Source organism: Erpetoichthys calabaricus, chromosome 14, assembly GCF_900747795.2.
Source record: "Erpetoichthys calabaricus chromosome 14, fErpCal1.3, whole genome shotgun sequence".
NCBI lineage: Eukaryota > Metazoa > Chordata > Cladistia > Polypteriformes > Polypteridae > Erpetoichthys > Erpetoichthys calabaricus.
The window spans coordinates 19188105-19205191 of NC_041407.2; the positions used below are offsets into that span (position 1 = coordinate 19188105).

At 37.3% G+C, this 17087-nt stretch overlaps 1 protein-coding gene across 6 annotated transcripts in view; it reads left to right on the top strand.

Moving 5' to 3' along the window:
* Positions 1–17087, top strand: part of ndel1b (nudE neurodevelopment protein 1-like 1b) — a 64386-nt gene that overhangs the window by 29513 nt on the left and 17786 nt on the right. For all 6 annotated transcript variants that reach the window (XM_028818583.2, XM_051918975.1, XM_051918976.1 and 3 more), the window contains exons 2-4: positions 9516–9612; positions 13992–14145; positions 16688–16836. In XM_028818583.2, the coding sequence (XP_028674416.1) occupies positions 9527–9612; positions 13992–14145; positions 16688–16836 (389 nt within the window). In that variant the 5' untranslated portion in view covers positions 9516–9526. The remainder of the gene's footprint in view (positions 1–9515; positions 9613–13991; positions 14146–16687; positions 16837–17087) is intronic.

Sequence of the window (17087 nt, forward strand, 5' to 3'; positions counted from 1 at the left end):
ACAAATAGTAGAAACATTAGGTGGAACGACCATGGAAGACAACTGTGTTGAATGATTGCAGAATTTTTTTTCCTTGGTGAAGAAAAACCCCTTCACAGCATCTTGTGTTATTGTCAAAGTCAATATAATCAAGAGAAGACTTCGTGAAAGGTAAATACAGAGGTTTTACCACAAGATGTAACCCTCTGGTAAGCCTTGAGAATAGGAAGGTCAGAGTAGTGTGTTTCCAGCAAGCAACTTAAAAAAAAAAAACAAAAAGAAAAAAACACCTGCCCAGTTCTGGAACAACATTCTTTGGACAGATGAAGCTAAGATCAATATGTTCCAGAATGATGGAATGAGAAGGGTATGGAGAAGGGGAGGAATGGCTCATGATCCAAAGCATACAACATCATCTGTGAAGCCTAGTGGAAGCAGTCTTGTGGCATGGGCATGTATGACTGCCAATGAAACAGGGCCACTAGTGTTTATTGATGATATGACCATTGACAAAAGCAGTAAGATGAATGCTGAAGTATATAGAAGTATACTGTATTATATGCTTAGATTCTGACAAATGCTGCAAAACTGATAGGATGGCACTTCACAGTATAGATGAGCAATGGCCCAAAACATACTGTGAAAACCACTCAAGCGTTTTTCAAGGCAAAGAAGTGGAATATTCCTTAATTGCCAAGTCAGTTATAGAAGTGAATATGCATTTTACTTGCTCAAAGTAGAAAGACCAATGAACTAGCAGCAACTGAAGACAGCTGCAGTAAGTCCCAGCAAAGCATCACTGGTGAGGAAACACAGCATTTGGTGATGTTCATGGGTTCCAGACTTCAGGCAGTCATTGACGGCAAAGAATTTTCAACCATATACTTATTATGTTAGTTTGTTCAATTACTTTTGAGCACCTGAAAATAGGGGCACTATATATAAAAATGGCCGTCATTCCTGTATAGCTCATACAGTGTTTTGGTCAATCCCCTTGAATTAAAGCTGAAAGTCTTCACTTCAGTCATATCTTGATTGTCTGACTAAAAATCCATTATTATGGCTCCAAAAGTTTCAAAATTGTTTTCACTGCGTGTACATTCAAGACAGTATACTTTCAAATTGTTGTTAGTCAGTGTCGATGAACCTTTCCAATAATTCTACTAGTCTGTAGTCTGTGTTGATCCCCTAACCCCCCAAACCCAATCCCCCCCCCCCCCAATAGTCTTTTGCCCTATATAGGGAAAGGAAAACTGGCAACACTCCTGTCAACTAAAGACATCTCTTTTAAGATTCACTGGTTGGCTAAATTGCAATACTTCTGTCAAAATTTATATCAAGTGACCTAAATGAAACAGAAGTGTTGTTTTTGTGTGTTACAGGGGAAAATATTGTCATCTTTGGGACAGTTGGCTCTGTATGTCTGTTCCTGGCCAGTCTGTATTATGATGTTAAAATATTTACAGTGAAAAATGCAGGCTTCAGTTGACTCACTAATGAGTTGGTTGCTCGCTTAGAAGTAACTTGGTCTGCAGTTATAGAAATAATTGTCAGAAAGTTTTTCCATTCAGTTACATTTAATTGTATTCCTAATAAAGATGTAATATTAGCACCAAGCTGGGGTTAATGAAATGTTCTTCATGCTGCATTTAGCAGCATATCTGTGCTCATTGGCTCATTATAAATGTCAAAACCAAAACCAAATGTCAACAATTTTTGAACAATGAAAATAATTATCAATGAATGGCAAGAAAACCTGACATGTAATAATTATTTTTGATAATCCTATTTGTTACAATGGATGCTCCCCTCACATTTAATTCAGAATCGGCCAATTTCTTCCCTTTAAGAATTAGTGTCTGTTTTGATGAGGATTGGTGTGGCAGTTCAAATTATATGTGCTTGAGACATCCACTGACAATAAAACAAATTGATCAAATTTGATTCAGTTGTCTAAAATATGAAAATCCATCCAATCCAGACATTCAATCTCAGTACAAAATGTTATACTGTACCATAGATGGAGAAGATTCCAGAGTATAAACCCATGTGATCGAGTTCAGATTCACAAGTGCCTAACCCAGCAGTACAGGGCACAAGCCAGGAACCAGTCCTACACATGGTCTTTGTTCATTACAGGCGCCCACTCGCACAGCCACACTTACATGGGGCTAATTAAGAATTGCAAATTAAACAAAATCTTGACCCAATAATAATCTCTCTATATTTTTTAGTTATTTCATACCCCCTATATTTTGCAGTGGAGGTGGTGAAAAACTGTTAATCTCATGTTTTTATGCAGAATGCAGAGAACAAAAATTTATGTGATTTATGCCAGTGGTTGACCAATGCTGTATAACAGCAAGCAATGTGGGGAAAAAAAAATTAAAGAAAACAAAAATCTCACGTTACTTATGTTGCCTAATCTGCTGGTCAATTATCCAGTCGTGTGCTCAAAACATGCAAAACACATGCATTTTTTGCTACAGTATTGCTATAGACACTGCATGTACATCATGAATAGGAAACAAGTCACATGGGATTGACTTTTTAATTTGAATATAAGACTCTTGACCAGTGAATGATGGAGAGATGTTGTGCTAACCATTGGGGTATGGGGAATGTAATAAAGTGAGTTTAAATAAAAATGCTAAATGTAATAAGTGTACAGTAGACCCCCTCGAAGTCACGGTTCAGAGTTCGTGGCCTCAGTCAGTCACGGATTTTTCCTTAGAACCTAACTAACAATTGTTAGCGGAAACCGCAAATATCCTCCGCAATTCCTATGGCTTTTTTCGTGGCAATACTGTACTGTAGAGAGAAAAGGAAGCAGCTGTAGAGAAAACCGCGACTTGGGACAGTTAAAGTAGCCAATAGAATTTGAAACTGCAACTCCTAGCAGTCCCTGCAAGTGGCTCTGATTGGTCTACTGCTGAGGGTGCTGGGGCTGTTGAGGTCAAAGGATGTCAGTGCGGCTTTTAAAAGGGGGGCCGGTGACCAAAAGCAAAAAAAAAAAAAAAAAAGTTTTTGTAATTTGTGTTTCAAGTTTCTGTCTGTCTGCCTTCTGTTCGGTTGCTTGTACTTATTCATTTTGTCCTGGATCGATTCATGCGTCTGCCTGTGTACATGAGGACTGTAAGTGGATTCATGGCCGTCCTGCAAAGAAAAGAGCGCTTCTGAACCTGTCCACCCATCTTCACCATTTCAGGAACTAATGGTAGGCCTATCTTTACATTCCCATTCAACGTGCGAATCTCTGAACTATCTATTTTCATCACTACATTTCATCCGTTGCCATTTTTCATGAACTTTTTCATGATTAACTGTGTGTGTTTGTGGTTTGTTGTATTTAATGTGTAATCACCGTAAGGGGAACAGGGGTGGTAACGTTGTTTTCTTATTTCATTTGTTTTCATTGCGCATATTGGGTCAAGGCTGGAACCTCCACCATAAAAATAAATAAATTGCTGTCTTCTCGATTGCGGCTTCTTGCGCGATGCTACTCTTACTTACAAGCCTAAACCTTACCTGTCCTTTTTTGGCTGATTTTTTTGTTTCTCTCTCCTCCCCCAGACAGGGGTTGTGCTCCCCTATGATGATTGTCTATTGTTTAATCGTTAACTAACTGCATGCTGAGCACCTTTTACTTCTGAAAGAGACATGTTTGTTTGAAGTGTTTGAATAAAGTTCCTGTCTCTACAATCTCCTGTGTTTGTGTGCAATTCTGTGACCCAAGCTGCACTAAGACTAGCCTGCAAGCATTAGCGCTTACCTCTGTGTGCTTGCTTGCAGCCAGTTTAAGCTCATTTGGCTCTGTGATTTACATCCATGGGTCAGTTGCACTTTGTACATATTGTTCCAGTAGTTTTTAAAATAGTTTTTACAGTTCATTAGCAGTGTGTAAAATGATCAGTGTTGCAGTAATTGTGATGCTGAAAAAAAATGTGTTCCATTAAAATTTTACTTTTTCTTTGTTAATTGTGACGTTTACTTAAAGTGCAGCAAAAAAGTATTTGGCGTCCAGGGATGGATTAACCCCTAAGTATGTGGCAGTTTAACGGTTAAAGCCCCAAGATGCCGCCGAAAACGAGCTGCACCGTCTAAGGCTTCTGGCAATGAAAACACACTTGTATGAATTACATATAGCTGTAACATCGATATTTTACATTCTAGCACTGCGGGAGACATAGCAGTACAGTATACAGGTTTACCTTTACACTCTTTCTTTTTAGGTAATGTATTAAGCTGAGTTTGAAATTAAGTTAGTGTTTTGGGGGCATATTTAGGGTTTAAACTATGAAAACAGGCATTTTTTTCACCACATCCAAAATTTGCAGTTTTTCACAATTCGCGGGTGCTCTAGGAAAGTAACTCCCGCGAATTTTGGGGGTGTACTGTATATGCAATAGTGCATACTGTTGAAAAAAAATGCAGTATGTTCTGGAATGAAAATACTGTAGGATTTTGTTTTCCCCTAAAAGTACACAATAAATAAGTTTAAATTTATTGTAATTCTTGGAAAAGCAATGCAACATGAGTGGTAAAACTTTGCCTCTTGTCCACTCTTAATCAGATCAAAGTGAAGCAGTGACTGGTGAAGCCTTAATTCAAAGTTTTTGTCACAGAAGGGCAAGTGCCACATTTACTCAGTTTTCTTGAAATTCCATTAAGCATCAAATATCGCCAGAAGCAAAGGAGAGGGATATTGGCATTCTGTAGGCAAACATTTCTTATGCCAACGTTGCTAGATACTATGGATTAAACCTGCCACTGTGTCCCAGTTGCAGGCAGGGTTTCAGCAGCCTGGCAAGTCTGATGACTATCAAGCTCTGACTACCCTTGATTGACCACACTGGAGTGGGACCCACACATCAGACTGATGGTCTGTCTTACAAATCGTTTCAGATCTTCCAGCTGTACTCCTGCTGAAAAGGACAAGGTTAGACCAACTCTTTGCTTGTTGAACTTGTAGAAGGCGACCTCTTTAGAGGCAATCTGCTCACACCTTCTACCTGATTCTACAGCAGGATGATATTCCGTGAGTGTTCATTTTTCAACCCAAAGTATGTATAGTATATAATGTGTGATATAACCACATGAAGCCATTTTGTTGACAGCGGTTTTATTGCAAGCTGAACCATAATCTCTGTGTTTGCTCTTCCCTAGTGCTGGAATGCTCTATGTATTCTTTTTCTCCTGTGTGCTCTGTGTGTTCAGTTATTTGTGTCACATTTCCATAGTCACAGACGGCTATGTTTGAGCACTGTTTGTTCACAAATGCACATTCAAAACCAAACAAACCGTAGCATATACATTTTTTTCTTCTTCTTCTTGAAACTAGTACTCAGTGCTTTTGGAGGCTCAGTCTACTAGTAATTCCACCTTTAGTTCTCTTTAACTTTATGCAAGTAGCCGTGAAACAAATTTTCCTCCTATTTATTTGTCTGTACTCTACTTGGAGGCATTTCGTAGTACTAGGAAAGTAGATACAAGTAAGGTTATTGTCTATTATGTGTGACCTTTGAGTGTTAATATATAGTAATGAGCTGATGTTGTCTTGAATACTTTCAATGTCTTTTTCAGTCTGTCCTGTTGAATGCATTCATTATCAACATATCTTACCAGGAAAAGAAGAATTTCATAGCTCCTGTATTATGCTATGTTGTCTATAGTTTCATAGCAATCCTTATTGATGTGGTAATTTATCAGAAATAAATGAAAGGACAAAATAGACTTTTTAAAACACTTTGACTTCTAACTATCTGATTGTAATTTGTGCTGTACTTCAAAGTAATCTTGATTTCATGTAGTGAGTAACCAAGTTATGTTTACAAGAATTATATCTCATTTTGGAGAAAAATGAGAGTGTGTGTAATTTTGAGACACTCTTTTATATATTTATTTTTAGTAAATTGGTATTCTTTCCAGGTTTGATTCCTGCCCTGCACCAAGTGCTGCTGGGACAGTCATACTGTGAAATGGACGAGTGAACTCAAGAATAGAACAATTATTTTAATTAATGTTTTTAAATCAAACTTATTACTGTAGAGAGCTGCATAGTAACTCTTTGATTAGTGCTACTGACACACACACACCATCTCTGTGGAATTAGCAAGTACTTCCTATTTCTGCTTGAATTTCACACTAGGCATTCTGGTTTGTTTCTCACATGTCCTAAACGTACATGTTACATGTTGTGCTAACTGGCAAGTTTACTCTGGCCTGACGTGTCAGCTTGGGTGAATGTGTAAGAGTGGCTATGTGATGTAATGTTGGTTTTGATAATGGATTTAATAATATAGCAATAAACCCTAAAATTGGTTTTGGCAATGGATTTATTAATTTAATAATACAGTACAGTAATGAGAAAAAAAAAAAATATTTTTTTTTGATGTTATTCAAAATTATTCTTTCTTAAACTTCTATTGCTAACCTTGCTCTCTTATTTTTCAGCACCCACAAACCGTTGAATATCTCATAAATAAGTATTTGTGGCAATTTTAACAATTTAGCTAAGGTGAGGAGATTAGTATGTTACAAGAAGATGTCAACCTAAACAGTTCTGGTAGTACTATTGTCACATGAGGAACTAAATAATTGAGTATGTTGGTAAACTAGTACTAAGTAAAATTGTATTTAAATAGTTTAACAGAAGTATATCTTGTTTCTTGCCATTTTTTTTTTAAAATGGGGACACAAAAATGGCAAATGCTCAAATAAATACATTTTCATCTTCATTTAAATGTAGCCTAGATGTGGTGTGTGGGACATTTTGGCTTTTTTTGACCTGAAGCTGTCAGTGCTGCCAACATTTAGCAGAAGTGGTTGACTGGGTCAGTAACCCAAGTTTCTCACAGTTTCCATTTACGGCATTGATCTCTTTAATGGTTGAAACTCTCAAGCTAGTTAATCCCAGCTAGAAGAGAAATAGTACTTTTAGCTTGTGTGTCTACATGTGACATTTATGAGACTCTTGTTTTGTTGTGAGTGTAGGAGTGCATTTAAGTTTTTGGGGGTGGTCTGGCATTGGGGGTAAGGGTTGTTCTTTCCTCGTTGCCATTTCTAATGCCCTAGTTTGTCATGAGCATTTACTGGAAACAGTTTAACACCTACTCGTCTATTTTTTGAATCCACTAAGGGTAGAAAGACTTCAGGTCCAATACTTTCTTTCAGAGTGTCCCAAGTTCTGATTAACAGACAAGGGTGCAGAAAACACTGCATGTTGTTGAGGTTCATAATATATTGTCACCTGGACTTTTACCTGCTCTCTGGCTGTCTTTAAAAACTATTAAGCAGAATTAAGGCAGCATCCTTGGTGCTACTCACATTGAAGGTTTTAGAACAAAGCTTTAAAACCGTAAGTCTTTACTTTTTGTTACCCTTTTACAACACAAAATAAAATAGTGACACTGCATCTTTGCCAAATCAGAGAGTTCAGGCTGTTGAAGCTAGTTGGTCTTAAATTAAATTTAACTAAAATGCAATTTTGTTCCATATCCAGGGTGGAAACTCATTATGATGCAAATACAGGAAAAATCACATAGGGGAAAAAATTGGATTATGTATTAGTAGATCAGTGGAAAGTGCTTGACTTGCTGCCACATTTGATAGTGAGGTGGGAAAGAAGAAAATCAGTTTTGAATATATGAATAACAGTGGCAGAGAGGTCAGTGTTTGAATAAAGCATAACTGGTGGTCAGGGTCACATATAGGCATAGTTGTAAGTTTTATGTTCAAAGTAGGTTTCTCCTTCTGTTTTGAGTCTATTGTTGTATCTGATAGCCTTGGACATGAAGGGGAAGCACTGTCATGGAGTTTCTCATATGATAGTAATCTAATACTAACTGTAAAAACAATATTGTTCTGGAAATAAAACAATTTAGGAATGCAGGAAAGTCCAAAGTGATTTTTCAAGAAGGAGGGGTAGGACCAGGGGGAATGGTGGGTGCATGTCTGTTCAGAGTGGGTTTAGTAAAGGAGTGCTGCTTGAATTGAGATGCACTCATTAGAAGATGTTCTGTATCTCCCACTGTAAATTGTAAAGTTTATATATGAGAAACCATGCGTATATAATTGAATGTTATTGAGATGTAACAAATAGATGTAAAAGTACAATTTCAGAACATTGGTACAAAGGCAGCAAGTCATATGATGAGAAGATACACCTGAAGTCTTTTGGTCTTGTGGTGTAAAAAGTCTGGCAGTAAAAAGGTGTGCACTGTGATAGAAGATATTGATGATGGGGATGAAAGTGGTTGCAAAGGACAAAAGGAGGAATGACTTTAACCTTTAAGGACATAAAAGACATAAGAATAATGTTGAAGGGAATTTCTTGGGCAACTGGTCAGCCTGGATAAACCTGTTTGACTGCTACTAAGGTAAATGCTGTAAGGGAACTTGGGTTTTATCAGTTTGACACTAAACTGAAAATCAGGTTGTTTGTTAGAAGTTGAAAACCGTATTTTGTATTTTTGCTGCCTACAGTTAAAGCTGATATGAAAAAAGACACCAATCCATTTTTTGTCTTTTTTCTTCTGGTCAAGAACTGGAGCTCATTTTTGTAGAAATTAGCTCAAGACACAAGGCTACTATGTGACACAGTATATCTGCACATGGTTCACATAGACACATTTTGTGTGTGTCTGTTGAACTTGCAGTGTGTGTTTGACTATGAGCAGTGTATGCACTTTGAGGTAGCAACTCACAGTTGTAAATTTAAATGTTTGCCCTGATTTGGATACACCTAATAATGATAAACAGAGTGAATGATTCCTTTCTTTACAGAACAGAAGCATCTGTTAAATTTAGGCCAGGACACAACGACAAGAGCTGGAGTTGCAACATGGCTGTCAAGTTTCCTACCGTCAAAGCCAAGTGTATTCCAGTGCTTTATAGTAAGGCAAAGATAGCTTCATTTAGGCCACTGGTGTTCTGCTGTGTTCATGTGCTGTCAAACACACGGTTAATATGAGTGTGTGAGTCGAAAATTCCACAAGAACGCCCTATGAACTCGAAAGTACATGTTGGACAATTAGGGGATACTGCAGCTACTCTTAATATATAGTGACCTTTCACTGTAATCAGTTTTAAAAAATAAAAGTATAACATGGTCAGTCAGAAATGCAGTTATGGAGATTGAATTGCATTTGGAAAAAAAAGTTTTTTACAAAGAATTACAGGATGTCTTTAATTGCTTTTGTTTGCAGACCAAGTAACATATCAACACTGACCTCACATTTTTCTAAAAAGTCTGGCCAGAAATTAATCACTGCTTTTACACTTCCATTTAAAACACAGAAGTTGGTAGTAAGAGGTATATTTTCTGCCATTCTGTTTTTAATTACGTAATTTACTGCTAATGTGTACTTAAATGTGTTGCTTACACGTGTTAGTAAATATAACATGAACTATGCTGAATTAAGTACTTTAATTTTAGTTTCAGTACTCTTTCTTCCTTTTTTTTTTTTTTTTTTTTTTTTTTTTAAATGTGTGCTTGTTTTCATTGTACAATAATACTCTTTATTTATTTTCTTTAGGTTCATTTGCCATGGATACAGAGATTATACCAAAATTCTCCTCCATAGATGAGGAGCTAGAATACTGGAAATCACTTGCCTTGAAGTATCAAAAAAGGTAATGCTGGACAAAATGTCTATTCTGACTTTAGTCTTTTGTGTTTGGGAGCTCTGGTGGTTTTATTACCTTCTTAACAGGTGCACTGAATAAGATGACAGTAGCTTGAATGACCCCATTTTACATAAAGATGAGAAATTTAGCCCGGTCTATAAAGATCCTGGTGATCAGTAACACATCATTACAGTACAAATTGAGCTCAGATTTAGTGTCTGTTAGTCTGGAAGGATTATCAAGCAATTTCAATGAAATTTAAAGTTGTGTGTCCTATAGTACCTTGGATTATATTTCCACAAAACTACTAATAACAATCCATGCCGTCAAATTAAGTCCCAAAACATTTCTTTCTAAGCCTGGCAACTGATCAAGTAACAGGTTTATTTTTTAAATACAAGTAGAAGATCCCATGCATGTGTATTTCAGCATAAAAACTGACTTGTTAATCCAAGCCCTTTATAGTAGTAAAAAATGCAGTTTGCAAGATGAACTTGCAACCTGGAAAAAAGAAAGCTAGACTTATGCAAAAGTTAAATTTGACCAAAGTACTATTTGAGCTTTCCAGTGGCCTATTGCTAAGCCAAATAGTTTTGATGGGGGAAAAAGTTGCAGCTCATAAGAAAATACTCTAAATTATTATTTTAAGCATTCTGCAGCAAAAACAGCCCATATCTCGAGAGGAATCTTAAAAAAATAAATAATATCTTTGAGCTTTTGAAGCATAGGCATAATTCATATGACAAGTTTCACCCAAATCAAAAATGGTGAAGCAAAAACGTATTAAATTTGCTGAATTAGAATGGAATGGCCCATTAATATCGAAGAATCTAAAGGCATCTCTTGACATCATTAATGTCTAAGTGTCTGCAAGTCTAAAATGGAAGTTCTAAAAGCCAACCAGAACACAACAAGTGGAAGGTATCTGGGATGGAAAGAGACAGCTTGAAGTACCAAAGACCACTTTTTTGGTCAAGTATTGTGTTGGTGGGTTAGCAGTTGGCTCAGTGTCATGGCGCTTCTTGTTAGCTTAAGATAACTATAACAATCCACTGGTTCATTTTTGATTTGAGGCAGTTTTTAGCAAATGGGCAATAGATGCTGCTTTAGAACATTAGAAAAATGTAGACAAAAACAGGCCATCCAATCCAACATAGCTCACCAGTTTCTGAACTAACTTACCTTGTATGAAGTGAGCAAAATCAATGAGTAACTTTGATTATATAGGGTGAGTCAAAATTATATTAACATTTGAATGGCGGAAACAATTTATTCACAAAGCATATTTCATATGTGCAAGATGATTTACAGGAATGTCTCAACCTGTTCGTCATCCTGTTCAACACATGTACCATATGTGGTACATATATAGAACTTTTGTGGATAATTTAAGTACAGTAATCCCTCGCTATATTGCGCTTCGCCTTTCGCGGCTTCACTCCATCGCGGTTTTTATATGTCAGCATATTTAAATATATATCGCGGATTTTTTGCTGGTTCGTGGATTTCTGCGGACAATGGGTCTTTTAATTTCTGGTACATGCTTCCTCAGTTGGTTTGCCCAGTTGATTTCATACAAGGGACGCTATTGGCAGATGGCTGAGAAGCTACGCTACTTACTTTTCTCTCTCTCTCTCTTGCGCTGACTTTCTCTGATCCTGATGTAGGGGGATTGAGCAGGGGGGCTGTTCGCACACCTAGACGATACGGACGCTCGTCTAAAAATGCTGACAGATTATCTTCACGCTGCTACCTTCTGTGCAGCTGCTTCCTGAAGCGACGTGCTGCACGGTGCTTCGCATACTTAAAAGCTCGAAGGGCACGTATTGATTTTTGCTTGTTTGTTTTTCTCTGTCTCTCTCTCTCTCTCTCTCTCCCTGCTCCTGACGGAGGGGGTGTGAGCTGCCGCCTTCAACAGCTTTGTGCCGCGGTGCTTCGCATACTTAAAAGCAAACAGCCCTATTGATTTGTTTGCTTTCCTCTCTCTTTCTGACAGACTCTGCTCCTGACGCGCACTCCTTTGAAAAGGAAAATATGTTTGCATTCTTTTAATTGTGAGACGGAACTGTCATCTCTGTCTTGTCATGGAGCACAGTTTAAACTTTTGAAAAAGAGACAAATGTTTGTTTGCAGTGTTTGAATAATGTTCCTGTCTCTCTACAACCTCCTGTGTTTCTGCACAAATCTGTGACCCAAGCATGACAATATAAAAATAACCATATAAACATATGGTTTCTACTTTGCGGATTTTCTTATTTCGCGGGTGGCTCTGGAACGCAACCCCCGCGATGGAGGAGGGATTACTGTATATACATAGCAGTACCATTAGTGTTAACATAATTTTGACTTGCCCTGTATAGTACCAGATACCAGTTTTCAAACCACACTCCAGCTCCCTGATTAACTTTCTGTGACAATCTTTCTTTTCTTTACATTAAATGTATTTTCTCTTTTACATAATAGGCGCGATTAACATTAAACTAAAGAGCATTCTAGAAGTATCCCATCTTTTATCCTAGCCCCACTTTACACTCCAGGGATTGAGATACAACTGTTAACAGTGTGAGGATATGTCGACACTGCCTCCATCCATTTTTGCCTCACTGTGACAACAAAAGAGAAACATCTTGCGCCTGCCCTCAACCCCCCTTTTTTGCTTTAATAACCTGGGGTACTGTTGAAGTATGAAAAGCAAAAAAGAAAGTCACAAGACATTGTGGTTTTAGTAATATGATGAAGATACCGGGGCATGCATGGTGGCTTTCTTTCTGCTTTATGAGGTGTTTGGTCTGCAAATTATGAAGTAAGATGCAATAAAGTATTTTTTATTTATTAGGTGTAAGTTGAATGCACGCTTTTAGGGCTGTCTGGGCAAAGACTGACCTTCGTGAAGCTCAAGGGATGGTGACTAATGGGGATGAATTCAATCTGTCATCATATAGGCAGCATCATGGTTAGAGTTGTACCAGAGGTGGTTCTGTGTACTAAGCTTAAACTTTGTCAGCCCCCAACTCTTTGATAGGATATAATCCACTCTCTTATCCTTGATGCTTCCTGCCGAAACACTCCCACCTTGACCTCTTTGTCCCACAGTATTTATCTTTTGGGAGTTTGTCACTAAATACAGCACAGGGTTACAAAAAGAGGTATACTTTTAGAAACAGGAAATAGAGAGTGATATTTTTGTTGCTGAGACCTTGGTAACAAAATAATGAAATACATCAGGCACTTGGCTGGCCAAAATTATTCCACCCTCTTCCTTATTCTTAGTGCCGTCGCACTTGGCTCCCTGCCTCTGATTTTTCTAAACTAAGCCAGGCCTATCCAAGCCATCAGATGACTGCGCTGGCAGCTGTAAAGCAGATGTGGAACTTCGAAGTAAAACTGCCACGTCTTCTCCCAAAGTGCAGGGTGAAGTCACGGCTGGCATTAAGTAATCATCTATCTATAGTCTGAATTAAAGCAGATGTCTGTATATACAGAATTTAGCAGTAAAAGAACATTGGGACAGTGGTAGCATAATTCTGTGCTTTTTCATAAGGTCACAGACTCTCCTTTGGAGAGCTACATGGCTCGTCTTTGAGGTGAAACTGGACCTGCTAGTGCTGTAGTTCTCAGGCTCTGATTACTAGACGTGTTTATAAGGTCTGTGAGGCGCCTGAACCGAATTCCTTCCGTCTGCTGCTGAGCAGACATCTGTGTCCAAGCTCAAGCACACTTTCCACAATCAGAAGTGAGGAAGCATTAATCTTGTAAATGTTTCCTCCTACTTGTTATGGCAGGGATTCCTTTTTTTTTTTTTTTTTTTGCTAATTGTTCTCTTTCTTAATTTGAAATTGATCTAAACAAAATGACCACAGTATACTGGGCTGCGTCAGTTTGATCTTACTTCTTTCTGAAGGCTTGCAGTATGTACTGCCCTTCCCTGGGCATCCTTGATTACAGCTGCTGACTGTTCTGCTGTACATTTTTTTGTCTTTTGGAAGCATGAGACAAAGAATTAAGTAGAAAATGGTCTGAAGATCTGGAAATGTTGGCAGGTGAGCCCCATGTTTTATTGGAGAGTGATACATGATGTTTTCCAGGTTAATGGATTAAGACATCAAAATACAGGAATAGCAATGAATTAATTAATAGTTACAACATTCAGAAGAAAAAGAACCATCGGAAATGTACACTTTTCTAAGAATTATGTCACTAGCAGACATTGTGGTAAGGTTGCAGATACAAAAGTTAAAATTAAAAGGAAGTGAATGTACTGTAGACTGAAAAGTGGTACAATGAGAAGAAAAGTTGCTATGAAAAAGTTGGTTGAAATTAAGTGGTGTGTTAAGAGTGTTTCACACTTCTCCCAACATCCTGTCAATGCCTTCTTTCATTCTCAGCTGCCAGGATGCACATGAGGAACTATCGGAATTTCAGGAAGGCAGCAGGGAGCTTGAAGCTGAATTAGAAGCTCAACTGGGACAGGCTGAACACCGAATTAGAGATCTGCATGCAGATAACCAAAGACTGAAAAATGAGGTAGAAACCTTGAAGGTAAGGGTCTTAATCACTGCAGACGACATATTTAGAGCAGAGGTGGTTTAAACTTTGTGGCTCTGGGTTCATGAAAGAAAATGTATGAAATTAGACAGATTGTTTGTTTGTTTTGCCTTTGCTTCTGTTATCCAAGGACTTTTCTAAGAACACATGGCAAGATAACTGGTAGAAATAATACTACACAGCGGTCAAATGTAATCTATTCCTTCTCCTTCAAAATAGAGGGTAAGAGTTAAGGGGATCAATTTATCCTTATGCATAAAATTTGATTGATCATAGTGAATTATAAATGAACGGAAAGTAAGCAGTCAGCAGTGTGTTCAACTGGCAATAGTGCTGGCAAAGTGTAACGGAAGTACTGTCAGGGTCCATAAGCAAGTGGATACTGTTTGTGGAAGTGAAAGAAAGAAGTAGTGTATGAGGGACTTCATAAATTTTATAATTTTGGAGGGTATTTGTTAAGATTTTCTTAAGAAAGCCAAATATCTAGGACTTGCCGAAATTAGTGACTTTTTATTTCTTCTAGGATGTGATGTATAATTCTGATGTGATATAAATTAAATTTGACCTCTCCAAGAACAAATAAGAGTAACTGCTATGTCTCATAGTTACTAAGACTTTTTTATTGGTGCTACAGTTATTCATGTAATATTAGTAGCATAAAAAAATGGCACAATACACAATATCTGACATTACCATCACCATGCTTGAGACAAAATCAAATGCTGGTAAAGCACCGATTATAGGATTAACTACACAATCTATAAAGTAAAGTGACAGCCTACATAACTGCACATGCACTTCATAATCGAAGTCCTTATAATGAGTAGAGAGAGAGGGAGACAGAGACTTCGTAACAGCTAATGCATGGAACTTCACTTTTCGAACATCATATTGACATTAAGAATTACTTTTTGAGTTGAACAGTGGTTCGAGAGTTTTATAGAGTAGAGAGGTTACCAAAAGTATGTAGACACTTTCTGGGTGTAACTTGCCTCACTTGATTTCTCCGAGTGTTGTTGCAGCATCTCATTCCCTCTAAGTCTTGGTATTTAGCCAGTATGTTTGACTTAATTTTTCTGTAACTATTGATTTAGTTTATTGATTAAAGTTTATTTCTCTAGTTTCTTTGATATGTCTCAATCATTGTGACCGATTAGAAGCTGCGAAGTAATACCATTGGGCCAATGTTATAAAGATATACACAAGTGAATAGAAAGTACTGTAGTTTACAACAACTTAAAATTTTGGTTTTGTATCCACGTTCTAGTTAAAAGGTCATTTATTAGTGAGGCCAGTTAGTGATTTGTGAGTTGTTCAGCAAATTATTAGCGTTTGTTCACCTCTGATTGACTCTGTGATAATTAATGATGAATATCATAATGATATTAGCTGCTACTTCTTTACTAAAATCACTATTGTCTTTTAAGCTTTATTTTTATAGTGCCTTTTAAGGCAACATCATAAGGCTATTTTTGTTACCTGTAATATATTATAAATGTAAAGTAGCACCATAAAACAAAGCAGAATAAAAAAAAAGTTGTGGTACAGAATAGATCAAGCTCTTAATGCCAGCTTTAGTGTTATGTAAACAGTAGTTCACAACCACACTGATGCCAAGTAATCACTTTCTGCTTGTGTAAAGGACACATGGCTCATGCTGCTCTTTCACACCAGCAGCAAATTGCATACAAAAATTTTAAGCAGCTTGTGCCATATGTTTTGAATAAATTACCTGCAAAGAAGTGTAGCGAGTGAATGGGAAATTTTTAACTGGTACAGAAGAATTTTACATTTAGCAACCTTTAAAACTGTATTATTTGCGTCTTGGTGTAAGATGTAGCACTTCAGAAAGGTTCATTCCATTGAGTTGTTACAGTTTTTGTTATATTAAGAACTAGCTCTACTTACCCGTCTAAAACAGATCGAAATCAAAGTAATCATCATAGACCTCAGCCTTGAAGTTTGCGGTGCACCATGCAATACATATGTCTCTGTTATGTACATCCTATTTGGTATGGGATTCGAAAAAGCAGTGTTAATATTTATGATGCACCATCTATTGGAATGACACATGCAATGTATTTTATTACTAAAAATGTTTGTGATGTACTATCATTTGGAATGACTTAGAAACTGGACAGACACACAGACACTTACCCTTTTATTAAGATGGATTATTAATTCAACTGTAACAGTTACTGCATCCTGGCCCCATTTTTTCCCTAATTTAAAGTTGAGACAGTGTTTTGCTCTTGGAACCATTAAGTACCTTTCTCTTTTAGGTTGCCTTAGCTTGATTTAGTTGAGATGCTTACTTTACGTTTGCTTGGTTTGGTGATCATTATGTAATGCTGTGATCTCAGGCTGAGCAGTTCAGCTACAATTAAAGGAAATAGTGTAGGTAAAATGTAATTTTTTTCATGGTTTGTGTCAGACCCTGACATGGATGAGATTAAAGTGACAAACTCATTTTTAAACGCTGGGATACTTTCTCATTCAAGCTCTCAATTTAAACTTTATGGGATTATCTTTGAAGGAAAAACTTGAACACCAATACACACAGAGCTACAAGCAGATATCTATGTTAGAAGATGACCTGGGTCAGACGAGAGCAATCAAAGACCAACTGCACAAATACGTGAGGGAGTTGGAACAAGCCAACGATGATTTGGAAAGGGCAAAGAGGTGAGTGAACACGGTGCCACAAGCTATGGCATTGTTTTTCACATTGTCCTTCCTAAACTCAATAAGTGAAGTTTATTTTTGAGACTGTGTCTTACACAGCCTAGTGAATGCAGTCAAAGACAAGGCAAACTCTGGCCTAGGGAGGCTAGTGTAATTTTCTTTACACGAGAGTAATTGCTGAAGAGGATGTGATTTCTTTCTATAAAGTGTTCAGTAGCGTTAAATAGTTTTGCCACAGATAAGATTTAATG